The sequence below is a fragment of the Episyrphus balteatus genome, chromosome 1 (assembly GCF_945859705.1).
Source record: "Episyrphus balteatus chromosome 1, idEpiBalt1.1, whole genome shotgun sequence".
Taxonomy (NCBI): Eukaryota; Metazoa; Arthropoda; class Insecta; order Diptera; family Syrphidae; genus Episyrphus; species Episyrphus balteatus.
Window position 1 is genome coordinate 108,881,412 of NC_079134.1, and position 22,214 is coordinate 108,903,625.

Consider the following 22,214-nt stretch of genomic DNA (forward strand, 5'->3'; position numbering starts at 1 on the left):
TTTTATTTTTCTTTATGTATATTATGTATATACTATATACATACATTAGGTACACTTCCCAGACTTTTCTTGGCAAATGGAAGATGAAATGTTCCTACGGAATATGTTCATATACTAACAAAAAATCTTGCCAAAAAAAAAAAACAACAGGTGTGTTTTTTTGTTTATCTATAGGCGTGTTTTTTATTACAACCGGTCTTAACTAGACAAAAAAAACGCAGTCTGGGCTAAGCAATTTATATGTTAAATACAACAACACCTTAGCCTCTTGGGCTTAGTTGTTTAGCCCTGAGATTTCTCTGGGCTTAACTTTTTGAAGAGTTTTAAATCTGTGCTACCAAACTAATTTTTTTATAAATTGTTTAGAATTTGTTTAAAAACGTGAAAACTGACGTTTGGAAGGACAAAATGTATTAAAATAGTTTTGCTAGCATACATTATTGTATCTCTTTGTAAAACATACATGAAAATTACAACAAAAGGACGAAAGCGAAAAATATGACAACTCTAAATTTTTGTTGTGTCAGCTGTTTACGGAACATTCAATATACAGTGCTGCCAAGATTTCAGGTTAAGCCCCGAGGCGTTTTTTTTGTCCAGTTAAGACCGGTGGTAATAAAAAACACACCTTATATTGATTTTTTGCAAAAAAACGACATCGGGATTTTTGAAATTAATGCAAATTTTTGGCACCACTGTACATAAACTTTGGCAGCTGTCTGTCAAAAAAGTTGCTTTTGTTTTTTTAATATTAACTCCGCAGTGGAAGGCCATTACATCCATGATGGATGCCAACAAATTTTTTCACAAAAAAAAACAAAAACCTTAGCATGGCATCCATTTTGAATTAAAAAAATTTTTTTCACAAAAAACCAAAAATCATTTGTATATTCTTAGCTACATTTTTCCTTTTCTAATTTGACATTTCTCGGCAGGGAAACGGTAGACAAAAAACATATGGTCACACACACTCACAACAAACACTGTATGTGTTCGAAATCATTCAACCACAAAAACTTTTATATTTCGCAATTGCTTTCAAATTTTAAGTTTTTATTTCCGATTAAAAAAAAAATCATTAATTTTACATATTTATTATGGAAAACACGAACTAAATTCACAAATTAAAACTCAATCACAATTCGGGCCTTCTTTTGCTTGTCTTCACCATCCCAGCCATAGCTTAGTGATGGGTACCTCATACATGAGGCAATACAAATGTCCCATACACAAATCTGAAATGTCCCATCACCTCAAAGCAAAAAAATGTATTACCTCACACCTCACCACAAAAACAAAAAATATCTCTTTACTCTTTCGTCTCCAGAAAAAAACTTATTCGTATTTCTCTCTGTCTCTTCTCATGATGATGAGCAGATGAGGAATGAAATTGAGTGTATCAGGAAAAGGAAAATCATGAATGTACCGCGCCACGAAATGTGTGTACCAGAGATACCAAAAGGAGATGGGAAACTTTCGTACGTTTTACCCCCCAAAACCCATTTGTTTATTTCGTGTTGTTGTAATCTCTTTTGTATTCGTGAATAAATGTGAAAAACACACATAGTGTAGCCACGGTGTTTTTACGCACACCTAAGCAAAAATGTACGATTTTTCACGCATACTTAGCCAAAAATGTATATTTTTTCACGCATACTTATCCAAAAATGTCTAAAGCAGCTTGTAGGCAAACCCGTATGACGTCAGCAGTTTCTCATCTCTTTTGGGTATCTCTGGTGTGTACATAATGTATGTGTATGAAGAAATGCATAAAGAGTAAAGAGTACAAATGTTTTAAAATGAAAAATAAATTAAAGTATGAGGTTTTGTGTTATGGGACATTTGAAGTAGGTACGTATTTTGAGGGGAGAAAATTAGAAGTAATGAGGAGGAGGATGTGACGTTTGTTTTTTTTTTTAAAAGAAAACGAGGAGGACATACGACAATGTACTAAAATGAAACCAATAATAAAAATATGAAAAAGAGAAGAATGAAAAGAAAGGAAAGAAAAGAAAGAAAAAAAAGATAAGAAAGAAAAGAAAGAAAAAAAAGAAAAAGAAGAATAAGAAAGAGTTGTACATTGAATGAGGTTTGTTATTGTTATTGTTATTTTTAATTTTTTTTTTTTGTAATCGAAATTGTCCACTAAAATTGGTTTGTCCCATGGGACATTTGAGGTGGGACAAAGTACCACCTCATTTCGAAAAATGAGTACCTCATACAAACTCATTTTAAATTCGTGTCCTACCCATCACTACCATAGCTGTAAATTTTTTTTTTCTGTTTTCTTTTGACTATTTTCTTATACTGACAATCGTTGGAAGTTCCCCACTGAACTTATTCCAAAGATCCTGTCAAAAGCGATGAACACTTCCACTTTCCAATCATTTTGGAAACATCTTATGTATGTAGAAGTGTTCAATGATCTGAAAGAATAATGAAAATAAAGGTAGGACCGCACTTGAAAAAATAATAAAGAAAATAAAGCAAAATATTTTGTATCTTTCATTGGTTATCGGAACTACACGATGTGGAATAATAATTATTCCTATCAAAATATCGAGTTCTATTTTACAATGCCAAAGTCAAACCTACAACTGATAATCTGTTATTAAAAATTGTTTTTAACTGAAGGGCAAGTACATACATAAAATCTAGTAGCATATTTTATTTTATTATAAAAAAAGAACAACGATAATAGCTAACAATTTCTTGCATCAGAACTTCCTTAGTGCACATTCATCGAGAAAATATCGAACACACCTTTGAATTTAAAGTGAGCTGTCAAAAAGCAATCCGTCATGCAACGTATTCTTTGGGTCACCCCTTTCTGTCCCATCCTTCAATTTCAACGGATTGATTGCCGCAACGGGCGGAACGGATTCTATAGGTTGGGGCCTTTAATTTCAAATTAATCTTTCGATCCATTTTACCTCGATGAGGATTAGCAATTAACCATTAACGGTTTCTATATATTTCAAATTAAATAATTTCCAAACGATTTGACATTCAAAATGAAATAGTTTAGGAAAATATCTCATTTGGATTCTAGTGAAAACAGGATATAAGGCACTTAAATCCAAAATCCAACTTTTGAGTGATCTTTCTTTTACGGAGGCCAGAACCTCAAAAGTTGGCATTTTCAATTTGTTTGCCAAAAATGAAATAAAAAATGTATAATTAATGTTACATGTAACAGGGCTGTTTAGGTCCTGCCTAAAACAAAAATAATTCTACTTTTTTCAACATTTTTAACCCAATTCTTGTTAGATTAGACTGAAACTGTGTAGTTTTTTGTACAAAAAAGAGAGCCCCGAGAAAGAAAACTTTTTCCTCTTCTTGCGAATTTCAGCTCAAAAATTTCTTCGGACAAAAGTCTGAAATCTATCAAAAGCTAGTGCCCTTTTTTTCTTTTAATAAATGATAATTTTGTCCTTTTGGGTACTTTTTTCTTTATAAACGTTTGAAAATTCGATTCCTTATAGACCGCAAATTCGTAAATAAAAATACTCAATTTAAATTATGCAAACAAAGAATATATTTATTAAATTATAGAATGCATTTCGGTCCAACACTGGGGGACCATCCTCAGCGGAGCGTCAATTATACACTAAACAAAATTACAAAAGAGAAACAGTGCAAAACAAAATGAAAATGAAAAAACAAAAACAATTACATACATACATAGTAAAGTTACATTTATATTGATAGCATGAAAAAAAAAATTATTTCTTATTTTGTTATTGTTTTTAAACAACCAAACAAAGGTGATTGAATTACTCCTGGTTCAAGATTCATCAGGTTGTCATTTATATGTATATATAACGATTCATAGGCATCAAGCTTTGAAGGTTTGCTGATTGATTTTAAAAGCTGAAACACAATCACGCTTTGCCGTCGATTTTGACAACTGCGAAAAGTTCAACTATAGGAAATCTGTGTATCCTCACACAATGACGCTTTTCTTACGTACGCTTTTTTTGACAAACGTAAGGAAACGTAAGAAAGCGAGCAAAAGTTCAACCAGACTGAACTTTTGCTCGCTTTCTGACATTTAACAGACATAGTTACAGTCACCCATATTATTATTGCGCCAAATGTGAATAAAAAGAAAATAAATTATTGCAAAACTATGTGTGTTTTTTAATTTCTCTATATAGATTTTGCACAAAAAAACGACATCGAGATATTTTAAATCAAAACAATTTACGTATTAAAAACAAAAAAAAATTTAATGATGTTTTAGACTGAGTTTTATTGTTAAAAACACTATATTTTGATTGGTTTTGTTTTTATAACTATAGGATTAAAGAATAAACAAATTTCTATGCATTTTTTAAACACATTAATATCCCTTTTCATTTTTCCACAATTAAATCAAGATAAAGACTTGGCCCAATAATTTTGTGAGTGACTGTGTTTTTTTTTATTTGACAGCAGATTTTATGTTGCAATCAGCTGTTCAAAGTCAAAGTGACAGAAGCGCGCTTTGAGGATTTCTCAACGTAACGCAACGAAGCGACGCCCTAAAGCGTGATTGTGTTTCAGCTTTAAAAGGCGAACATTTTCTATTCCAAATTTGTTGTGCGGTACTTCGTGGTTAACATCATATGCGTGGGAGGCGATTGCATTCTCAAGTTTCTTACATTTAACTGCACGAAGATGTTAATTGAACCTAGTTTGTAATGCTCTTCTTGTTTGACCTATATATTTTTGGTTGCAGTTGGTGCAGGTTACTTCATAGACGCCACTTAGTTTTTCAAACGGGGTTTTGTCTTTCGTGGAGCCAAGGGCGAGCTTTAGTTTGTTGTTGTTGGAGAAAACCATTTGCAAGTTTGATTTCTCAAAAATATTTTTAAGCTTGTTGGTCACAGAAGGTGCAAAGGGTACAGAAACTCGTTGTGCTTGTGATGATAAGACGATTGAATTTTGTGAGAAAAGTGTACATTCTTTGTTGCGTTTAATTTTCTTTGAATGTTTGTGGATGAGACGGTCAATTAAGGTTGTATGAAAACCATTTACATCAGCTATATGTTTGATTTGTTCATACTCCCGTTTATAGTTTTCAACCGACAATGGAAGGCGGCAAAGTCTATGTACCATAGAATGAAAAGAAGCTATTTTTTGTTGATACGGACAAAATGAATCATTCGTAATGTATCTATCCGTTGATGTTGATTTTCGATAAACTGCGAAATGAAAGGAAATCATTATTTCGTCATCCTCTATAACAACGTCTTTGACTTTGTCTACAAATTCATAGGTATTTTTGACAGAATAGCCTTCAAATGGACCAAACTTTTTTAATTCGTTTACTAGCCAACGAGCTACCTTGGAAAGGGGTGAGTTTATATTGGAAACGATTTTCCTCATTTTGTCCCCACTTTTGTGGACTTTAGAAAGACCGTACATAAGTGGGACCGACGGGTTCGACACAATTAAACGATATTTGTTAATCCCAAAAACACGAGATATTGCATCGATCGCAGTTTTGGCATCCTTAATAGTCTAAGAGCCGGCAGCATATTTTGTCAGTTTTGATATAACCGAAATTCGAGTGTGCACATATCTAGATATGCACTACAGTATGTCAACGGAACAAGTCTGGCAGTGATCTTTTTCAGCTTTCCCTTGCCAGACGCATCCAAAGTGCAGCAAAAAATCAATTTTTGGCGTTTTGGTATAACCGCATAAATGATACACCAAAAAATCATAAAAAATCCCCTGATTTCGAATCTGTGGGTACCGCAAGTTTCTTTTTCAGCTTTCCCCCCGCCAGACCGCTTTAAAGCATTTTTAAGTGCATTTTTCTAATAAAAAACCTTATTACTTATTTTCTGTTAGGTATAACCGTATGATGGTAACAAATTAATATTCTATGTCTATTCCAGTACTAGAAAATATAATTTTTAGCCAGCTATTTTTCAGCCTTCCCTCAGCCAGACGCATCCAAAATGCAGTCAAAAATCAACTTTTGGCGTTTTCCTAGGTATTATCCGAATAAATGATACACGAAAAAATCATAAAAAATCCCCTGATTTCAAAAATATGGGTACCAGAAGTTTTGTTTCAGCTTTCGGCCCGCCAGACCGCTTTGAAGCATTTTGAAATGCATTTTTCTAATAAAAAACCTAATAGCTTATTTTCTGTTGGGTATAACCGTATGATGGTAACAAATTGAAATTCTATGTCTATTCCTGGTTTAGAAAATATGAGTTTAAGCCAGATATTTTTCAGCCTTCCCTCTGCCAGACTCCCTTAAAGGTTTCCTAAACAGGTTTTTCCATAGAAAAAACACCTAGTTTCTGTTTTTTTCTTATAAAATTGAAATAATATTTTTTGTGTAGAGTAACCATATGATGTCCAAATATTAACTTTCTCTGCCTTTTCCTGATTTAGAAAATGTAAGTTTAAGCCAGTTTTGTTTCAGCCTACCCTCTGCCAGACGCCCTAAAAGGTATCTCAATAGTACGGGAAAGTTAGATTTTGCTATATGGGGCATGGGGGTCTGGGAAAAAATCTGAAATGCATTTTGACTTCAGGGCTCGAAAGGCATAAAGACACGAGTCGTAAACCAAATTTTGTTCAAACGCACCAAGAGTCATTTGGCCGCCATTTTTTTTTTTTAAATTTTAGTTTTTCACATAACTCGCGTATTTTTGAACCTACAGAAAAAACAATGTAGGTATGACAAACTTGAAATAATTTAATGTTCTACAATATATGTTAAATAACATTTTTCGATTATCCCTTTGGTTTAAAAGTTAGGGTGTTTTTTTTTTAAACACGTCAAAAAGTGATTTTCTTATTTTTGTCATATCTCTTTTACTTGAGCGTTTTTTAAAAAATTTGTTCGTTGTAAAAGTTGTAGATCTTTTAATTACCTTCATTTGTTACAATATTGGTTTTTCGATTTGACAGACCGTTTTCGATCTGTAGGCTAAAAACTTCAAAAAATTGCAATTTTTTGTATAGGGACAAACAAAATGATTCTTGGTGCGGTTGTACAAAATGTGGTTTTAGACTCTTTCGATCCCTGGGTTTATGCTCTTTCAATCCCTGAAGACAAAATGCATTTCGGATTTTTTCCCAGACCCCCATGCCCCATATAGCAAAATCTAACTTTCCCGTACTATTGAGATACCTTTTAGGGCGTCTGGCAGAGGGTAGGCTGAAACAAAACTGGCTTAAACTTACATTTTCTAAATCAGGAAAAGGCAGAGAAAGTTAATATTTGGCCATCATATGGTTACTCTAAACAAAAAAATATTATTTCAATTTTATAAGAAAAAAACAGAAACTAGGTGTTTTTTGTATGGAAAAACCTGTTTGGGAAACCTTTAAGGGCGTCTGGCAGAGGGAAGGCTGAAAAATATCTGGCTTAAACTTATATTTTCTAAACCAGGAATAGACATAGAATTTTAATTTGTTACCATCATACGGTTATACCCAACAGAAGTAAACTATTAGGTTTTTTATTAGAAAAATGCACTTAAAAATGCTTTAAAGCGGTCTGGCGGGGGGAATGCTGAAAAAGAAACTTGCGGTACCCACATTTTTGAAATCAGGGGATTTTTTATGATTTTTTGGTGTATCATTTATTGGTGTAATACCTAGTAAAACGCCAAAAGTTGATTTTTGACTGCACTTTGGATGCGTCTGGCAGAGGGAAGGCTGAAAAATAGCTGGCTTAAAATTATATTTTCTAGACCTGGAATAGACATAGAATATTAATTTGTTACCATCATACGGTTATACCTAACAGAAAATAAGTAATCAGGGTTTTTATTAGAAAAATGCACTTAAAAATGCTTTAAAGCGGTCTGGCGGGGGGAAAGCTGAAAAAGAAACTTGCGGTACCCACAGATTCGAAATCAGGGGATTTTTTATGATTTTTTGGTGTATCATTTATGCGGTTATACCAAAACGCCGAAAATTGATTTTTTGCTGCACTTTGGATGCGTCTGGCAAGGGAAAGCTGAAAAAGATCACTGCCAGACTTGTTCCGTTGACATACTGTAGTGCATATCTAGATATGTGCACACTCGAATTTCGGTTATATCAAAACTGCCAAAATATGCTGTCGGCTCTCGGTCTATAACCATTGTTGGGAGTGGAGATTTTTTACAAATACTAAAATTGTCTTCCTCAATAGATTTTTTCATTCTGTCATCATATTCATTTTTGTCCATAATAACCACCTGATTGCCTTTATCTGCTTTTAAGTAATAAGCGTTTCGATTTTTAAGTTTGATCAAAGAGCTGTTCCATTGTTTGGTGTCAATATGTTTTTGTTTGTGTGATTGAGCAGTTCTAATAAGAGGTAGCGCTGCATCTCTTACTTGTTTTTTAATTTCAGATGGTTTATATTGAATAGCTGCTTCAACATCAGCGATAAGACTAACAAAGGGTTCATTACGTGGTTTGATAGAAAAATTTAAACCTCTATTCAACAGATCCATTTCATCGACATCAAACACTTCATTAGATAAATTAACTACCATCGAATCTTTGGTAAACGCAACAAAGAAAGTACACTTTTCTCACAAAATTCAATCGTCTTATCATCACAAGCACAACGAGTTTCTGTACCCTTTGCACCTTCTGTGACCAACAAGCTTAAAAATATTTTTGAGAAATCAAACTTGCAAATGGTTATCTCCAACAACAACAAACTAAAGCTCGCCCTTGGCTCCACGAAAGACAAAACCCCGTTTGAATAACTAAGTGGCGTCTATGAAGTAACCTGCACCAACTGCAACCAAAAATATATAGGTCAAACAAGAAGAGCATTAAATGTAAGAAACTTGAGAATGCAATCGCCTCCCACGCATATGATGTTAACCACGAAGTACCGCACAACAAATTTGGAATAGAAAATGTTCGCCTTTTAAAATCAATCAGCAAACCTTCAAAGCTTGATGCCTATGAATCGTTATATATACATATAAATGACAACCTGATGAATCTTGAACCAGGAGCAATTCAATCACCTTTGTCTGGTTGTTTAAAAACAATAACAAAATAAGAAATAATTTTTTTTTTTTGTCATGCTATCAATATAAATGTAACTTTACTATGTGTAATTTAATAAATATATTCTTTATTTGCATAATGTAAATTGAGTATTTTTATTTACGAATTTGCGGTCTATAAGGAATCGAATTTTCAAACGTTTATATAAACTGACCACAAACAGGCTTTAATTTAGTGATTAAATTTGACTAAAACTTTTTATAACTTTTTTCTTTCTCTGAGAGGATTTCATCCTCACTTCTAAGATTTGACTGGTTTCATATTTTTGTCCAAACTTATCTGCAATTTGTATGTACATAATAATGCTTAAAAAATGTTAACCATCATGAACGCCCCTGATGATACCAACATATGATATACGAACACCCCTAATGTGAACAGGGACACGCCATGTCAAACATTTCCAGATTGATTGGAAAGTGGTAAAAGTGGTCATTTTAAAATTCATTTTGTCTGGAAAAGTATTTTTTAAACAAATTAAGATTTCTTAAAAATTATAAACATTTATATATTTATATTTTGTCAGTCTCTGGCGACAGAAATTCACCTTTTTTTAATGTCGTTTTCTATTGACGAATCTCAGAATGAGATTTGTGAATTTGACAGCTGAAAGGGGGGGTGAAGAGGGGAAATAGTGGACAAATCTCAGATTTCATGATCTATTTGCGTCTTGAGATTAAAAAAAATGACAAAAAAATGAATCTCAGATTCAAGAATCTGATTCTGGATTTTTATCAAGATTCACGCATACAAACACACGCACTTTCACACACACTCCTCTGTTTGACATTTGTCTGAACATTTGTTGTTGTTTTATTTTTTTTATACGCACAGATTTCGCACACAATTACAAAACTAGATTTCATATTCTATTTGCAGTGGAAAGTCTGAGAATTTTACACATAAATCTCAAAAGTCAATAGAAAACGACATAAGATATAATTTAGTAAAATCTAATTTATCTAAAATCTGCTTACTAGTGATCCGTTCTCGCGAACAACACCAAAAGAGACGCTTTCACATGTTTTGGCACCGTGTCGGTAAAAAAAAATGTCCATCCTTTATTTTTGAAGTTTGTGGAGATGATGCTATAAACGGCACCGTAGATTTTGGTTTCAGTATTGCGTTTTTTATTTAAATTCAAATCTAGTATAAAAGATGATAGCTTTATGAAGCAACTTACTGTGAGTCAAGGGATATTTTCAATAGAATATCAAGTTTAAAGTATCTTAATTACATTCAGAAGGTGCAAAGAGATCTAAAAATGAATCCAAAATTTTTTTGGAATTTTATTAATAGCAAAAGGAAATCTTGTCCTTACCCGTCTGTTCTTAAGTTAAATGATATTTCAAGTCATGACCCCCGGGTAGTAACACAACTGTTTTCTAACTTTTTTCAAAGCGCCTTCAACTGTGATACTTCAAACTGTGATACTTTAAGCTGTGATACCTTAAACTGTGATTCCTCAACCTGTGATATATCTGACGAAATGGCTCAAAATTTTGACCATTTAAAATCTTTTACATACTTGACTGATATAAACTTCAATATTGACATTGACAACATTGAAAAGTTTATATCTAACCTTGACGATAGCTGTATACCTGGTCCTGATGGTATACCGTCTACTATTTTAAAAAACTGTGTACGTCAATTGTCATTGCCTTTATCTATTCTTTTTAACTGTTCAATGTCTTCATGTGTATTTCCATGTATTTGGAAAAATTATTTCATAATCTTCATAAAAAAGGTAAAAAAAAATGAAGTTAAAAATTATAGGCCTATTGCCAGACTATCAGTGATACCTAAGCTTTTTGAGGCAATTATTTGTGAATCGTTATGTTTTTATGTTAAATCTTTTATTGTTCCTCAGCAACATGGATTTACTGAAAATTGTATTGACTCTTTTAAAAATAAAAAACAAATAGATTGTGTGTTTACTGATTTCAGTAAAGCTTTTGATAAGCTATCACACCGTGTTCTACTTTTCAAATTAAAAAAATTGGGATTTAGTGAATGCTTTGTGAGATGATAAGGTCTTATTTGTTTGATAGATCCTACTCTATATTGTTTAATGGCTGTGAATCAAACAAATTCAAGATAAATTCCGGAATTCCACAGGGTAGTCATTTGGGTCCCATTCTTTTCATTTTATTTATAAACGACTTACCAAATGTTTTAAAATACTCCAAGTGTCTAATTTACGCTGATGATGTGACAATCTTCAAAACTATTTCGAATTCTCGTGATTGTGAAGAACTTCAATTCGACCTTAATTCGTTTTTTGTCTGGTGCACACGTAACTGTTTGTTTCTTAACGTCGATAAATGTAAAACTATGTGTTTTACAAGAAAGTTGTCTTTTACTTCGTTTAATTATATGTTTAACGATACATTCATATTTCGTGAAAATGATATATCTGTTCTCGGTGTGATATTTGATCGTAAACTCGAATTTATTCAGCATATCAACTCCATTGCCAATTAAGCCAATTCTATTCTCGGTTGGATAAAGAGAGAGTCAAAACAATTCTCCGACCCTTATGTTACAAAACAGCTGTTTATATCTTTTGTTCGTCCCATTTTAGAATATGCCTGTCAAGTTTGGTCACCACACTATGAATGCCATAAAAATAGGCTTGAACAGGTACAAAGGCGATTTCTTAGATTTGCACTTAGAGGACTAGGTTGGAACAATCCTTATGATCTCCCACCTTACGAAAACAGACTTAGACTAATTGACTTACCTAGTCTTGAGAACAGACGTTCCTATCTATGTTTCGTGTTCATTGTAAAAATAATCAACGGTACAATAGACTCTTTGCACCTTCTGTCTAGTATTAACTTTAATATTCCTCAAAGAAACTTAAGGTATATACCGGACAGCATACATATCCCAAGCTATCGTACCAATTATGAACAATTCTCTCCATTAAATAAAATGTTTAAATTATATAATATCTACAATAATAAGTATAACAATTTGTTTGATAAATCAATAACTAGTTCTTGTAAATTTAAATCAACATTTTTTCATTTGCAATTAATTAATTAAATAATATCTTTTCACACCTATGTTTATAAAAATGTAATTGAATAGCTAGCAATTTAGTTCTGTTAAATAAATAAATAGGTTCAGTTCAACTGCGACGCCAACGGCTTTTTCAATTGCTGATGGTATTCTCTTAGTTGCGCTTCGGCGTATTAAAGAGTTAAAGAATTATTCAGCAACAGACCCACCAGAAAAAGAGAGTTTAGCAAAACATTTTTCTCTATTTTTTGTAGTTTGTTCTTCGATTGTAGGTAGGCCAGCTTCCGCAAGTATGTTCTTGACTGGAGTTGAAGCTTGTAGGAAAGGCATTAATACTCATGGCAGCGTGGTGATAGGTCGGTTTTTTAATTTGAGAGTGGATTTTAGACAACTGCCGTATATGCTCAGACAATAATCATTTTAGTAAGTAGAAGAGCTCGAACTACATTGCATTAAGTATTGATATGTACAGATGTGCACTACTTTTTTTACAAGCTACTTCACTACTGAACTATTTGAAATTTGGAGTATTTTATTCATATTTGGTATTGGATGATATGTCAATAATAAACAATATCCCGAGTCAATTAAATTTAAATTGCATTCGTGTCAAGGGCTTTAAACGATTGCCACCACTGAATTCAGCACACTCGAATTAACTAGAATCGATGCTCCGCTCTGCTAGAAAATCGAATTGTTGGCATATATTAGGCATTGAGAGCTGGAGTGGCGTAACCTTAATTTTTTTTAGTTTTGCTTTTTTCAGGATAGTGATGAACCTTTAAAAAAAAAACGCATTTACAAAGATCACAACTTAGATATGTATAGATGTCATTTTTGTTTCGATATCCATGTAAGTAGGCATATATTTAATTAGTAGGTACAGTAGTGTGGTCCACGTTACGAGTCAAAAAATAAACCATTATAAATCATTAGTCCCCACCTATTATTTTGTTAGACACATTAATACCAACATATATGCTGAAAGTCTTAGCCTTCTTAAGTCTTGGGAAGAGGGAGCTCATCAGCTTTGAAGTATCAGATTTTGAAACACCTATTATCTGATGGTATCGTAATTGAACATGTCTTGGAGTTGGAATTTCGCTTAAAAAATGATTAGTGCACAAGTTCCAGACAACCCAGTAAACAAATTTCATCTTTCTTTCGTGTCGAGCATTCATTATGTGTTTTTTTATTTTGGGCAAAAAATAAATTAACAGACGAATTTAAATAAACAAAATGAATATGTCAAAAATATCAAGTAACTAACGGTTTTTACAAAAACGAAAGGCATATCATGAAAAATTATGCTTAATCCTAACTAACTTCAACAGATAAATTTAAATAATTTTGTTTTAGTATGGGAACCTGCCTAGAACAGCATTCAAGTAAAAACTTTGAGCTAAAAAGCTGATATTTTACATATTTAATATAAAATACATAAATAACAAGATTTTAAGTGGGGAACAACGAAAATGTGAAATCCAAAAAATTGGACCATCCTAAGGTACAGTTATAGTTCCGAAAATAATATATAATATATATAATATATATAGTATATGTAATTTATCGATGTTAAAATTGAAAATTTATATTTACCTGCAAAATCCAACACATTTGGATTTACTCCTGACTCTAAAAGTTTTTTTACACCTTCCTGGTCACCTTTAATAGCAGCTACATGAAGACTTGTTTCACCACGTTCATTACGATCACGCGACCTTGAAGCTAATTGATTTATATTGTTTAGTGACTGATGCACATCTAAAAATAAAATATTCGTGTTTTATAAGTATTTCATTCGCAGTTTTAAAAATTTGTTAACATTTGAAGATTTTTTTGTTTCTATTTAATCGAAAAGCTACATATTTAGTAGTTTTTACTAAGACCTTAGTTTTTAATTGAAACATTCGACATTTGAGCTCTACCAGTCTCTAAAGGATACAAACAAGGTTTTTATTTTTTTTAAACTTCAGATTCTTTGATGTAGTAAGCTTTGAGCAAGCTGTATACTACAATCAGAGAATTCATCATGATTTCGTGTGTTAGTAGTTAGTAGAACAAAAACAGTTAAATATTTTCCACATGTTCAATAAACAATAATTAATTTTGTTGTATGTGTTTGACCAATTTTTTTTTATTCTTATTTATTATTTTATATTAGGCTCTTTTTTTTGTTTTTGGAATGCGAATAAATAAAAAACTTTATTCCATTTTTTCACCCAACGTTTCGTAAGAATTCCTTACTTCTTCAGGGGATTTTTGTTCTTTATTTAATACTTGTATTAAATCACATTATACTTGTTAATACTCCGTATTGCATCCTCACGACAGCACTGACACAAATTTAAAATAAATAACAAATATAATATAAAATAAAACAAGCAAAAAAAATTATAAAACTAGACGAGAAAAGACATTTATATCACAGCTTAATTTCAGGTACTTGATGTTTAGTGGAGTAACTAAAGCTCAAAAATTGGCAATATTAGGGAACCCGGCCGAACAGCTTATATTTTGATGATTTTTTTTTTCAAACGTCGGTAATTAAAAATACTTTAAAGTCTATAGATTAAAAATTGCCGGTGTTGCCGTTTTGATTAAATTTGATTGAAGATTTTTGTGAACAAAAACATTTTTTTTTTCCAAAATTTTTCTTAAATTTTATAAATTAATTGATGCCAAAATATTGTCTAGGAAATTCAAGGAAAAAAAATATATGGGAGTGAGGGACAATCTTCCATAGTTCAAGCGATAGATGCAATTTTCTTATTAATTGACTTCAAACACAAAAAAAAAAATTTGAATACTACGCCACAACGGCAGCACCTACAATATTCAAATATAAATTTTTTAAAAGCTAGAAGCTTAGTCATATATGTAAAATTAAAATTAAGTTAATTGAATGAACGGCTTTTGAAAGAATGGTAATTGAACTCAGATTTTTGAAAAAAAAAAATTATTGAAAAAATTTTAACACGTCGTTTTTTAAACTTGGTCGTAATATAAAATGCATTTATTTTTTTATTTTTTTGGCCGCATTTATTATGATTTCAAATTATAAAAGGAAATGCCAATATCTATTACGGTTTATGAAAACAACTAAAAAGTATTTCATTTTCGAAGAACTTTTTTAATAAAAGTTTTGAAAAAAAATGTAACTTATTTTTTTTTTTTAAAGTTCAACATCTAAACATTATTTTTTAATCATTTAATAACCCTTACTGTTTAAAGTTAAATAGCAAAAATTTAAAGTTCCTATTTACCACAGTCTTTGAGAAAATTAATTATTTCAATGCAAAAATTCAGTTTTAATAAAAAAAAAGTATTGAAATTGAAGTAATTTTTCATATTTTTTTCAAAAGTGTGATATATTTTACCTTTTTTGCTTCGAAATTCAACTGATAATATTTATGGCCAAAAATTTTTTTTAAATAAATTCATATTTTATTAGAAAAAGTTTGGAAAAAAGTAATTTTAAATTTTTCTAATAACATTTTTTTTTTAATTCTGAGTTTGAGGACCATTTTTTCAAAAAGTCTTGATTAAATTTAGTGGATTTAAATTTAAGAGAAAAGAATGAGCTTCTGGCTTTTTAAAAATTTATTTTAAAATATTGTAGGTGTTGCCGTTGTGTTCAAAATATTTTTTTTGTGTTTGAGGTCAGAATGTTAGAAAATTGCATTTACCGCTTAAACGATGGAAGATTGTCCCTTACTGCCTTCTATATATTTTCCTTAAATTACCTAGAGAATCTTTTGCTATCATTTGTTTTATGAAATTTAAGCAAAAAAATGGTTTTGTTAAGCAAAAAAACACATTTTTTAAAGATTTTACCTGGTGCAGGTTTTAGTAAATATCATAAAATCTATGAGTTTTATGGCAAACTTGTTAACAACATTTTTGTTCATTATTATTTTTTTCATAAGAATAAATTTATAAAACACTATCAGTTAGATTTTACTAAACAGCTTTATAGTTTTACAATGCAACGTTACATAAATTTTCATTTAAAAAACATATTCTTATCCATTATAGTTATGCTAGGTTTGTGTCCAAATAAGTACTAAAACTGGAAAATTAGTACTTTTAATCACGACAAACAACTCCATCTGCTCCGAAAATAAACAAAAAATTAAAACAAAACAAAGCAAAAAAAATCTCAAAAAAAACAACACATTTCCTAATTTGTTTGACATGAAAATATTTATAATCCAAAAAAATTACACCAATAAAAAATATATAGGTACATGAATCATTTATATATAAAAAAAAAACAAAAGACAAAAAAAAAAATAGAGAATACACATGTATTCATTGCGGACAAAAGTAAGTTAGGTAAAAATCTTCAAAAAAAAAACACAATTTCTTATTTTTGGTGTACCTATGTTCATTTTAAATTATTCATTACAAATTAATCAAATGCCAAAAATGAGTTCTTCAATAAAAAAAAATTCAAATTACTGCTGTTTTCTTCTCTTTGATGTGATGTTCAAATGACATTTGAGAAAAAAATGTTCTTATTCAGGCTCTAAAAAACATGAAAACGCGTTTAGCTTATACAACCTCTATGCACCGTTGCATAAATTTAATAAATAGCAGTTTTCTGTTTAAAGACATTATAAAGAGTGTATAGTGTTATGTACTGTCCATACTACGTTTATAAATTAGGCTGTATGTTTATAATACATTTATCGAAGAAAATCGGCCCCAAAGTCAAAAATTATGATAGGTAAGAAAAAAATAATTTCATTTAAAAATTAATATCTGAGCAATTAAAAAAGATATTAACATTTTTTAAATCAAAATCAAGACATAAACGAAGTTTTTATAATAAGTATTTACGGAGTTATTAACATTAACATAATTAAAGGCATACCAAAGTAAGCGTTTTCTTAAATCATCGCTAAAGGGTATCAACTTTGCAGATAGAGAGTTACTGTAGAACAATTTTTTTTTAGAATATATCCATGAATCATCCCTCAAAATCTTCTTATCTCATTCCGGGACACCCTGTATATTAAAATTTTCGAATTTACAAAGAAAATTCCTTGACTATCTTAATGCACACCTTAGACACACGGGTGCGAATTTGGCTTACGCCTACTTTTTGGAGCTCAGTGTACTGCTCGATGATTACTGTAATAAATTGACGTAATACTCATACACACACAATACATGGCTCCACCATGCATGCTCTACGAATGCGGGAGATTTGTGTGCCGACAGAGGGTTAAGAAAATAGCATTTTCCATAATGTAAGGATGCAATAGGTATAATGGCTAGTGCAAAAAACTTTCGTTTTTATCCGATATGCATCTGTTTTGTTTCTATTGCGTTGTGTTTCCTGACTATTGTTAATTTACGTTCTTTAACTTGCCGACATTTTCTACCATTATATAAAGCTTCAAGTTTACTGTTGCCCATCATAAAAACGAAAAGTAAAATTTTACATCTATTTTACAAGCATGAAGCTTCAAGTTTACTTTGACAAATCAAACGTCATAAACTAATGACGTCATCCTGCAAATTTTGCGCAGATGCGCAGAAGTCAGAAGAGAACGTAAATGAAAAAGCTAATGATATTATATTGGGCGCTTTCATAAATGCATGGTTGCGCAATCTGACGAATGCAAAGCTTTCATTAACGCAAATGACAAATGTCAGGTGTTCATAAATGCAAAACGCAAATATTTGCAGCGCAAATGAAAAAATTCTCATGCGCAATGAATTTAAACTTAAAGAAAGAAGAAACATGACGTAAAAGATGATACAGCTTTTCTTTGTTTCTCAATTCTGTCAAAATATTAATTGGAAATTCAAAGTTCAAGTCAAAATAACAAAAATAGCCGCGAATTTCTTGGATATAATAAATTTGTAAATATTGACAGAAATGTTAAAAAAAAAGTTTTTTTTTTTAGGTTTTATTTGGGCTTTAATGATCTTTATTTTTGGATGCAATTAATGAAACACTAATTCATCTTTTTGTTACCCTACGTTTCGCCGGTTTCTTTCCAGCTTCCTCAGGGGATTTTTTATTTGATTTTAGTGGTGAAAAATTAAATTTTAGTACATTTTTATTATTGTTGTTTGAATTTAAAATTTTTAAATAAATAATTTAATAAATTAACATGAAAAACTAAACAAAAACACTACAACAAAAACTTAGAGCTATAAGATAAGAAGTGATAAGAAATTGTGATAATAGCTCTAAGTTTTTGTTGTAGTGTTTTTGTTTAGTTTTTCATGTTAATTTATTAAATTATTTATTTAAAAATTTTAAATTCAAACAACAATAATAAAAATGTACTAAAATTTAATTTTTCACCACTAAAATCAAATAAAAAATCCCCTGAGGAAGCTGGAAAGAAACCGGCGAAACGTAGGGTAACAAAAAGATGAATTAGTGTTTCATTAATTGCATCCAAAAATAAAGATCATTAAAGCCCAAATAAAACCTAAAAAAAAAAATTTAAATTTCAATCATATGATCAAAAGTTCACATATAAAAAGTTTTTTTTCTTAAAGGATGGAATTAAGATAATATATTGTTATTTTGGAGAAGAGGTTGAATTGCAACTTAAAAAATTTGACAAATGACGCAAATCAGAAAAAGTGTTCATAAATTCAAAGTAAAATACATGCGCAAATAGTTTTTCTGGCATTACTTAGTTACTTAGTTAGTAAGTTTAAATTTTATTAAATTGGATTATTTTGAAATGAAAGTTCGAATCTTTTTATATAATTAAACGACTCCACACACTTAAAAAATACGACTCTTAACAAATGTATGTATGTAATATGTTAAATTTTAAATAAAGCCGATGAATTGAGCAGTCAAAATTGGTTTTGGTGTTTTTTTTTTTTTGACATGATAACGTCTAATAATTCGATGAAACCCGGCTGCATACACGAAAAATATGACGCACAGCGTGCTTTACATTATAATTTCATCTTAAAAGCCAAGCAACATGAAGTCAAGTCCAACTTAAGACAGTTGAATGATTTTAAACCTCAAATATTGGATTTGCTTATATCTTGACATCAGCGGTGCCGCTGACAATTATAAAAAAAATTGTCTCGAATGAACCTTGCCTTATCACACACACAAAAATTCACAAAAATCTATACAGTCTTTCGGACTCCAAATATGGAATTTCACTATAACTTGTTCAATAATAAAACAAAACCTGTCTCGAATGAACCTTCTCACACACAAAATTTCACAAAAATATGTCCAGTCATTCGACCCCAAATATAGAATTTGCATATAACATGACAACAGCGCCACCTACCCGGTCCAATTATAACACAAAACCTGTCTGGGATGGACCTTATCGCACACCCGAAATTTTACAAAAATCTGCCGTTAAGAAGGAGTAGGGTCACAAACAAAAGCACAAGAGAAAAAAAAAACGACCACCCAAGAATTTGGCAAGTAGTCCATGGAGAAAAATGTAGAAGTATTGGTAATCACTCCGTCACTCATTCAAATTTTTGGAAGTGAAGAATTCACTCCTTTTTCGATTTTGGAATTTGAAATCACTCCTTTCCATACACATATGTATGTATATTAGACTGGGCCAAAAAAATAAAATATTTTTTTTTTTGAAAGTTACTTCGAAAATCTTGTTCAGGATGATAAAAAAAAAATTTGGTGAAAATTTGAGCCGTTAAAAATAATTTTAAGGTCTATCATCGGTCTTTTTTATTTTTATACATGATATGATGTGTTACAACAGAACTGCTAGACGATCAAAGTAAAAAAAATTTCTGTTCATTTTTTCTTATATGAAATTAAATTTCCTACAAAAAAGATCTGATTGAAAATTTTCGTCAGACGAGCCGTATTCGAGTAATTAAGCTTTTTAAATCGAAGTGTTTTTTCAATTTGACTGTTTCACTTTGGAATTTTGTGATGAGCAAATAAGTGAATAGAAAAATAAAACCACGACAGATTCTTATAGGAAATTTAATTCTCTACAAAAAAGGTCTCTTAGTAATTTTCCCTAAATTGAGTTCTGAAGAAGTTATTCACGATTTAAAAATTGATTTTTTAATTTTTTTCTCGATTTAAATCTTGAATAACTTCTTCAGAACTCAATTTAGGGAAAATTAATATGAGACCTTTTTTTGTAGAGAATTAAATTTCCTATAAGAATCTGTCGTGGTTTTATTTTTCTATTCACTTATTTGCTCATCACAAAATTCCAATGTGAAACAGTCAAATTGAAAAAACACTTCGATTTAAAAAGCTTAATTACTCGAATACGGCTCGTCTGACGAAAATTTTCAATCAGATCTTTTTTGTAGGAAATTTAATTTTATATAAGAAAAAATGATCAGAAATTTTTTTTTACTTTGATCGTCTAGCAGTTCTGTTGTAACACATCATATCATGTATAAAAATAAAAAACACCGATGATAACCCTCTTAAAATTATTTTGAACGGCTCAAATTTTCACCAAATTTTTTTTTTCATCATCCTGAACAAGATTTTCGAAGTAACTTTCAAAAAAAAAAATATTTTATTTTTTTGGCCCAGTCTAATGTATATAGCTAGGACTGACACTTTTTGAACTCTGGAAAACGACAACAAACATTAAAAAAAAAGTGAAAAAGCAAGAAAAAAATAGATAACTTTATCCATCATCATCTTCCCCAATTGATTTTCAGTTTCATTTTCATTTGAAACAAAAATAAACAAACCTTTCATCAGACGTTCGTATTTAACATTTCACAAACACAAACAAACCCAAACTTCAGAATCAAAAAATAGTATCCAAGTTTCAGGTTTGGAAGTAATGTCGTTTTCCAAAATTATGGGAGTGAATCACTCCTTTTTCGTGCAATTTTGGAATTTGCTCACGAAGAATTTGACAAGTGGAGTGATTTGACGTTTGCTTTGCATGTGTTTGTAATACGAAATAATGAATAAAATAATAACACAATCTTTTAAATTCACTTTTAGTGATTTTTTACAATACTTTATTGAATTTTTTTTTGTAAATAAGTATAATTTCCCTCAAAAAAAAAGTTAAAACAACCACCCAACAATTTGACAGTCAGTCCATGAAGTCAAATGTAGAAGTATTGGTAATCACTCCGTCACTCCTTCAAAATTTTGGGAGTGAAGAATTCACTCCAAAAATTCACTCCTTTTTCAATTTTGGAATTTGAAATCACTCCTTTCGGAGTGATTATATAGCTAGGAGTGTCACTCCTTGAATTTTGGAAAACGACATAACCGTGGGCGAAAGCAGTCGCACCTTTTGGAGCTAGTAAAAGTTTAACGTAAAGTTATATTATCCGGACGAGTTACTTATAGGCGTGGCAAAATCGCATCGTCACCTCCTCGCGGTGCCCGCTGGATATCCAACTAATGACGAGCGTTGGATCCATTCGATCCACGAGCTTAGTCACCTGAGTTATTTTTTCAGGAACTAGGAGCAAAAGAACAGAAATATCGCTCTGAGTGCACCAGCTCACAATTAAATCCAAGAGCGTCTGACACATATTGTGCGGCACACTGGTCAGCGTCTGCACCCTGTGGGGCGGCTGAATATAAACTATGGATAGAAGTAACTGACCTATTTAAGGTACGAAAACAAAGTTAAAAAAATGATGGCAATGAACAAAACGACTAGATTAAATACCCCAGGTGTCAATCCAGTTAAACTCGTAAATCCACTCTCTTTAGAGGTCGGTCCTATGGATTTTGGGGAGGACCAATTATTGCTTATAAATATTGAGAGACGGAGTTCAAAAATGCAAAGAACTCCCCCAAACAAATTTACTTCAAAGGTTACATCAGCGACAACCCCAAACAATACTATTGATGTTAAACACATCAGCAAAAAAGGGACCAAGAAAAATGAAGAGATCGGCATTACAGATCAACAGAGTTCCATCGAAGACAAAGAGATAGACCAATCAAAATCAAAGAACTACTTTGAAGAATGGCAAATTGAAATAGCGGCAAGAAAACAACTTGAAGTTCTAGTTCAAAGTCTTCAGCTGCAAGTGAAAAGACTCGAAGAGAAAGTTTCCTTACTTGACAAGAAAGATTCAGAGTCCACGCTTCAGTTAAGTCCAAAATATATTGAGCATGAGCATCAAACTGATGAAGAAGAGCTCTTGTTTGAAAC

The 22,214-nt window shown here is 31.1% G+C and overlaps 1 protein-coding gene across 4 annotated transcripts in view; it reads right to left on the bottom strand.

Annotated features, from left to right (window-relative positions):
- The window catches only part of LOC129906392 (ankyrin repeat domain-containing protein 12), a 109,295-nt gene that overhangs the window by 57,637 nt on the left and 29,444 nt on the right, over window positions 1–22,214 (bottom strand). For all 4 annotated transcript variants that reach the window (XM_055982140.1, XM_055982142.1, XM_055982143.1 and 1 more), the window contains exon 4: window positions 13,666–13,830. In XM_055982140.1, coding sequence (XP_055838115.1) covers window positions 13,666–13,830 — 165 coding nt within the window. The remainder of the gene's footprint in view (window positions 1–13,665; window positions 13,831–22,214) is intronic.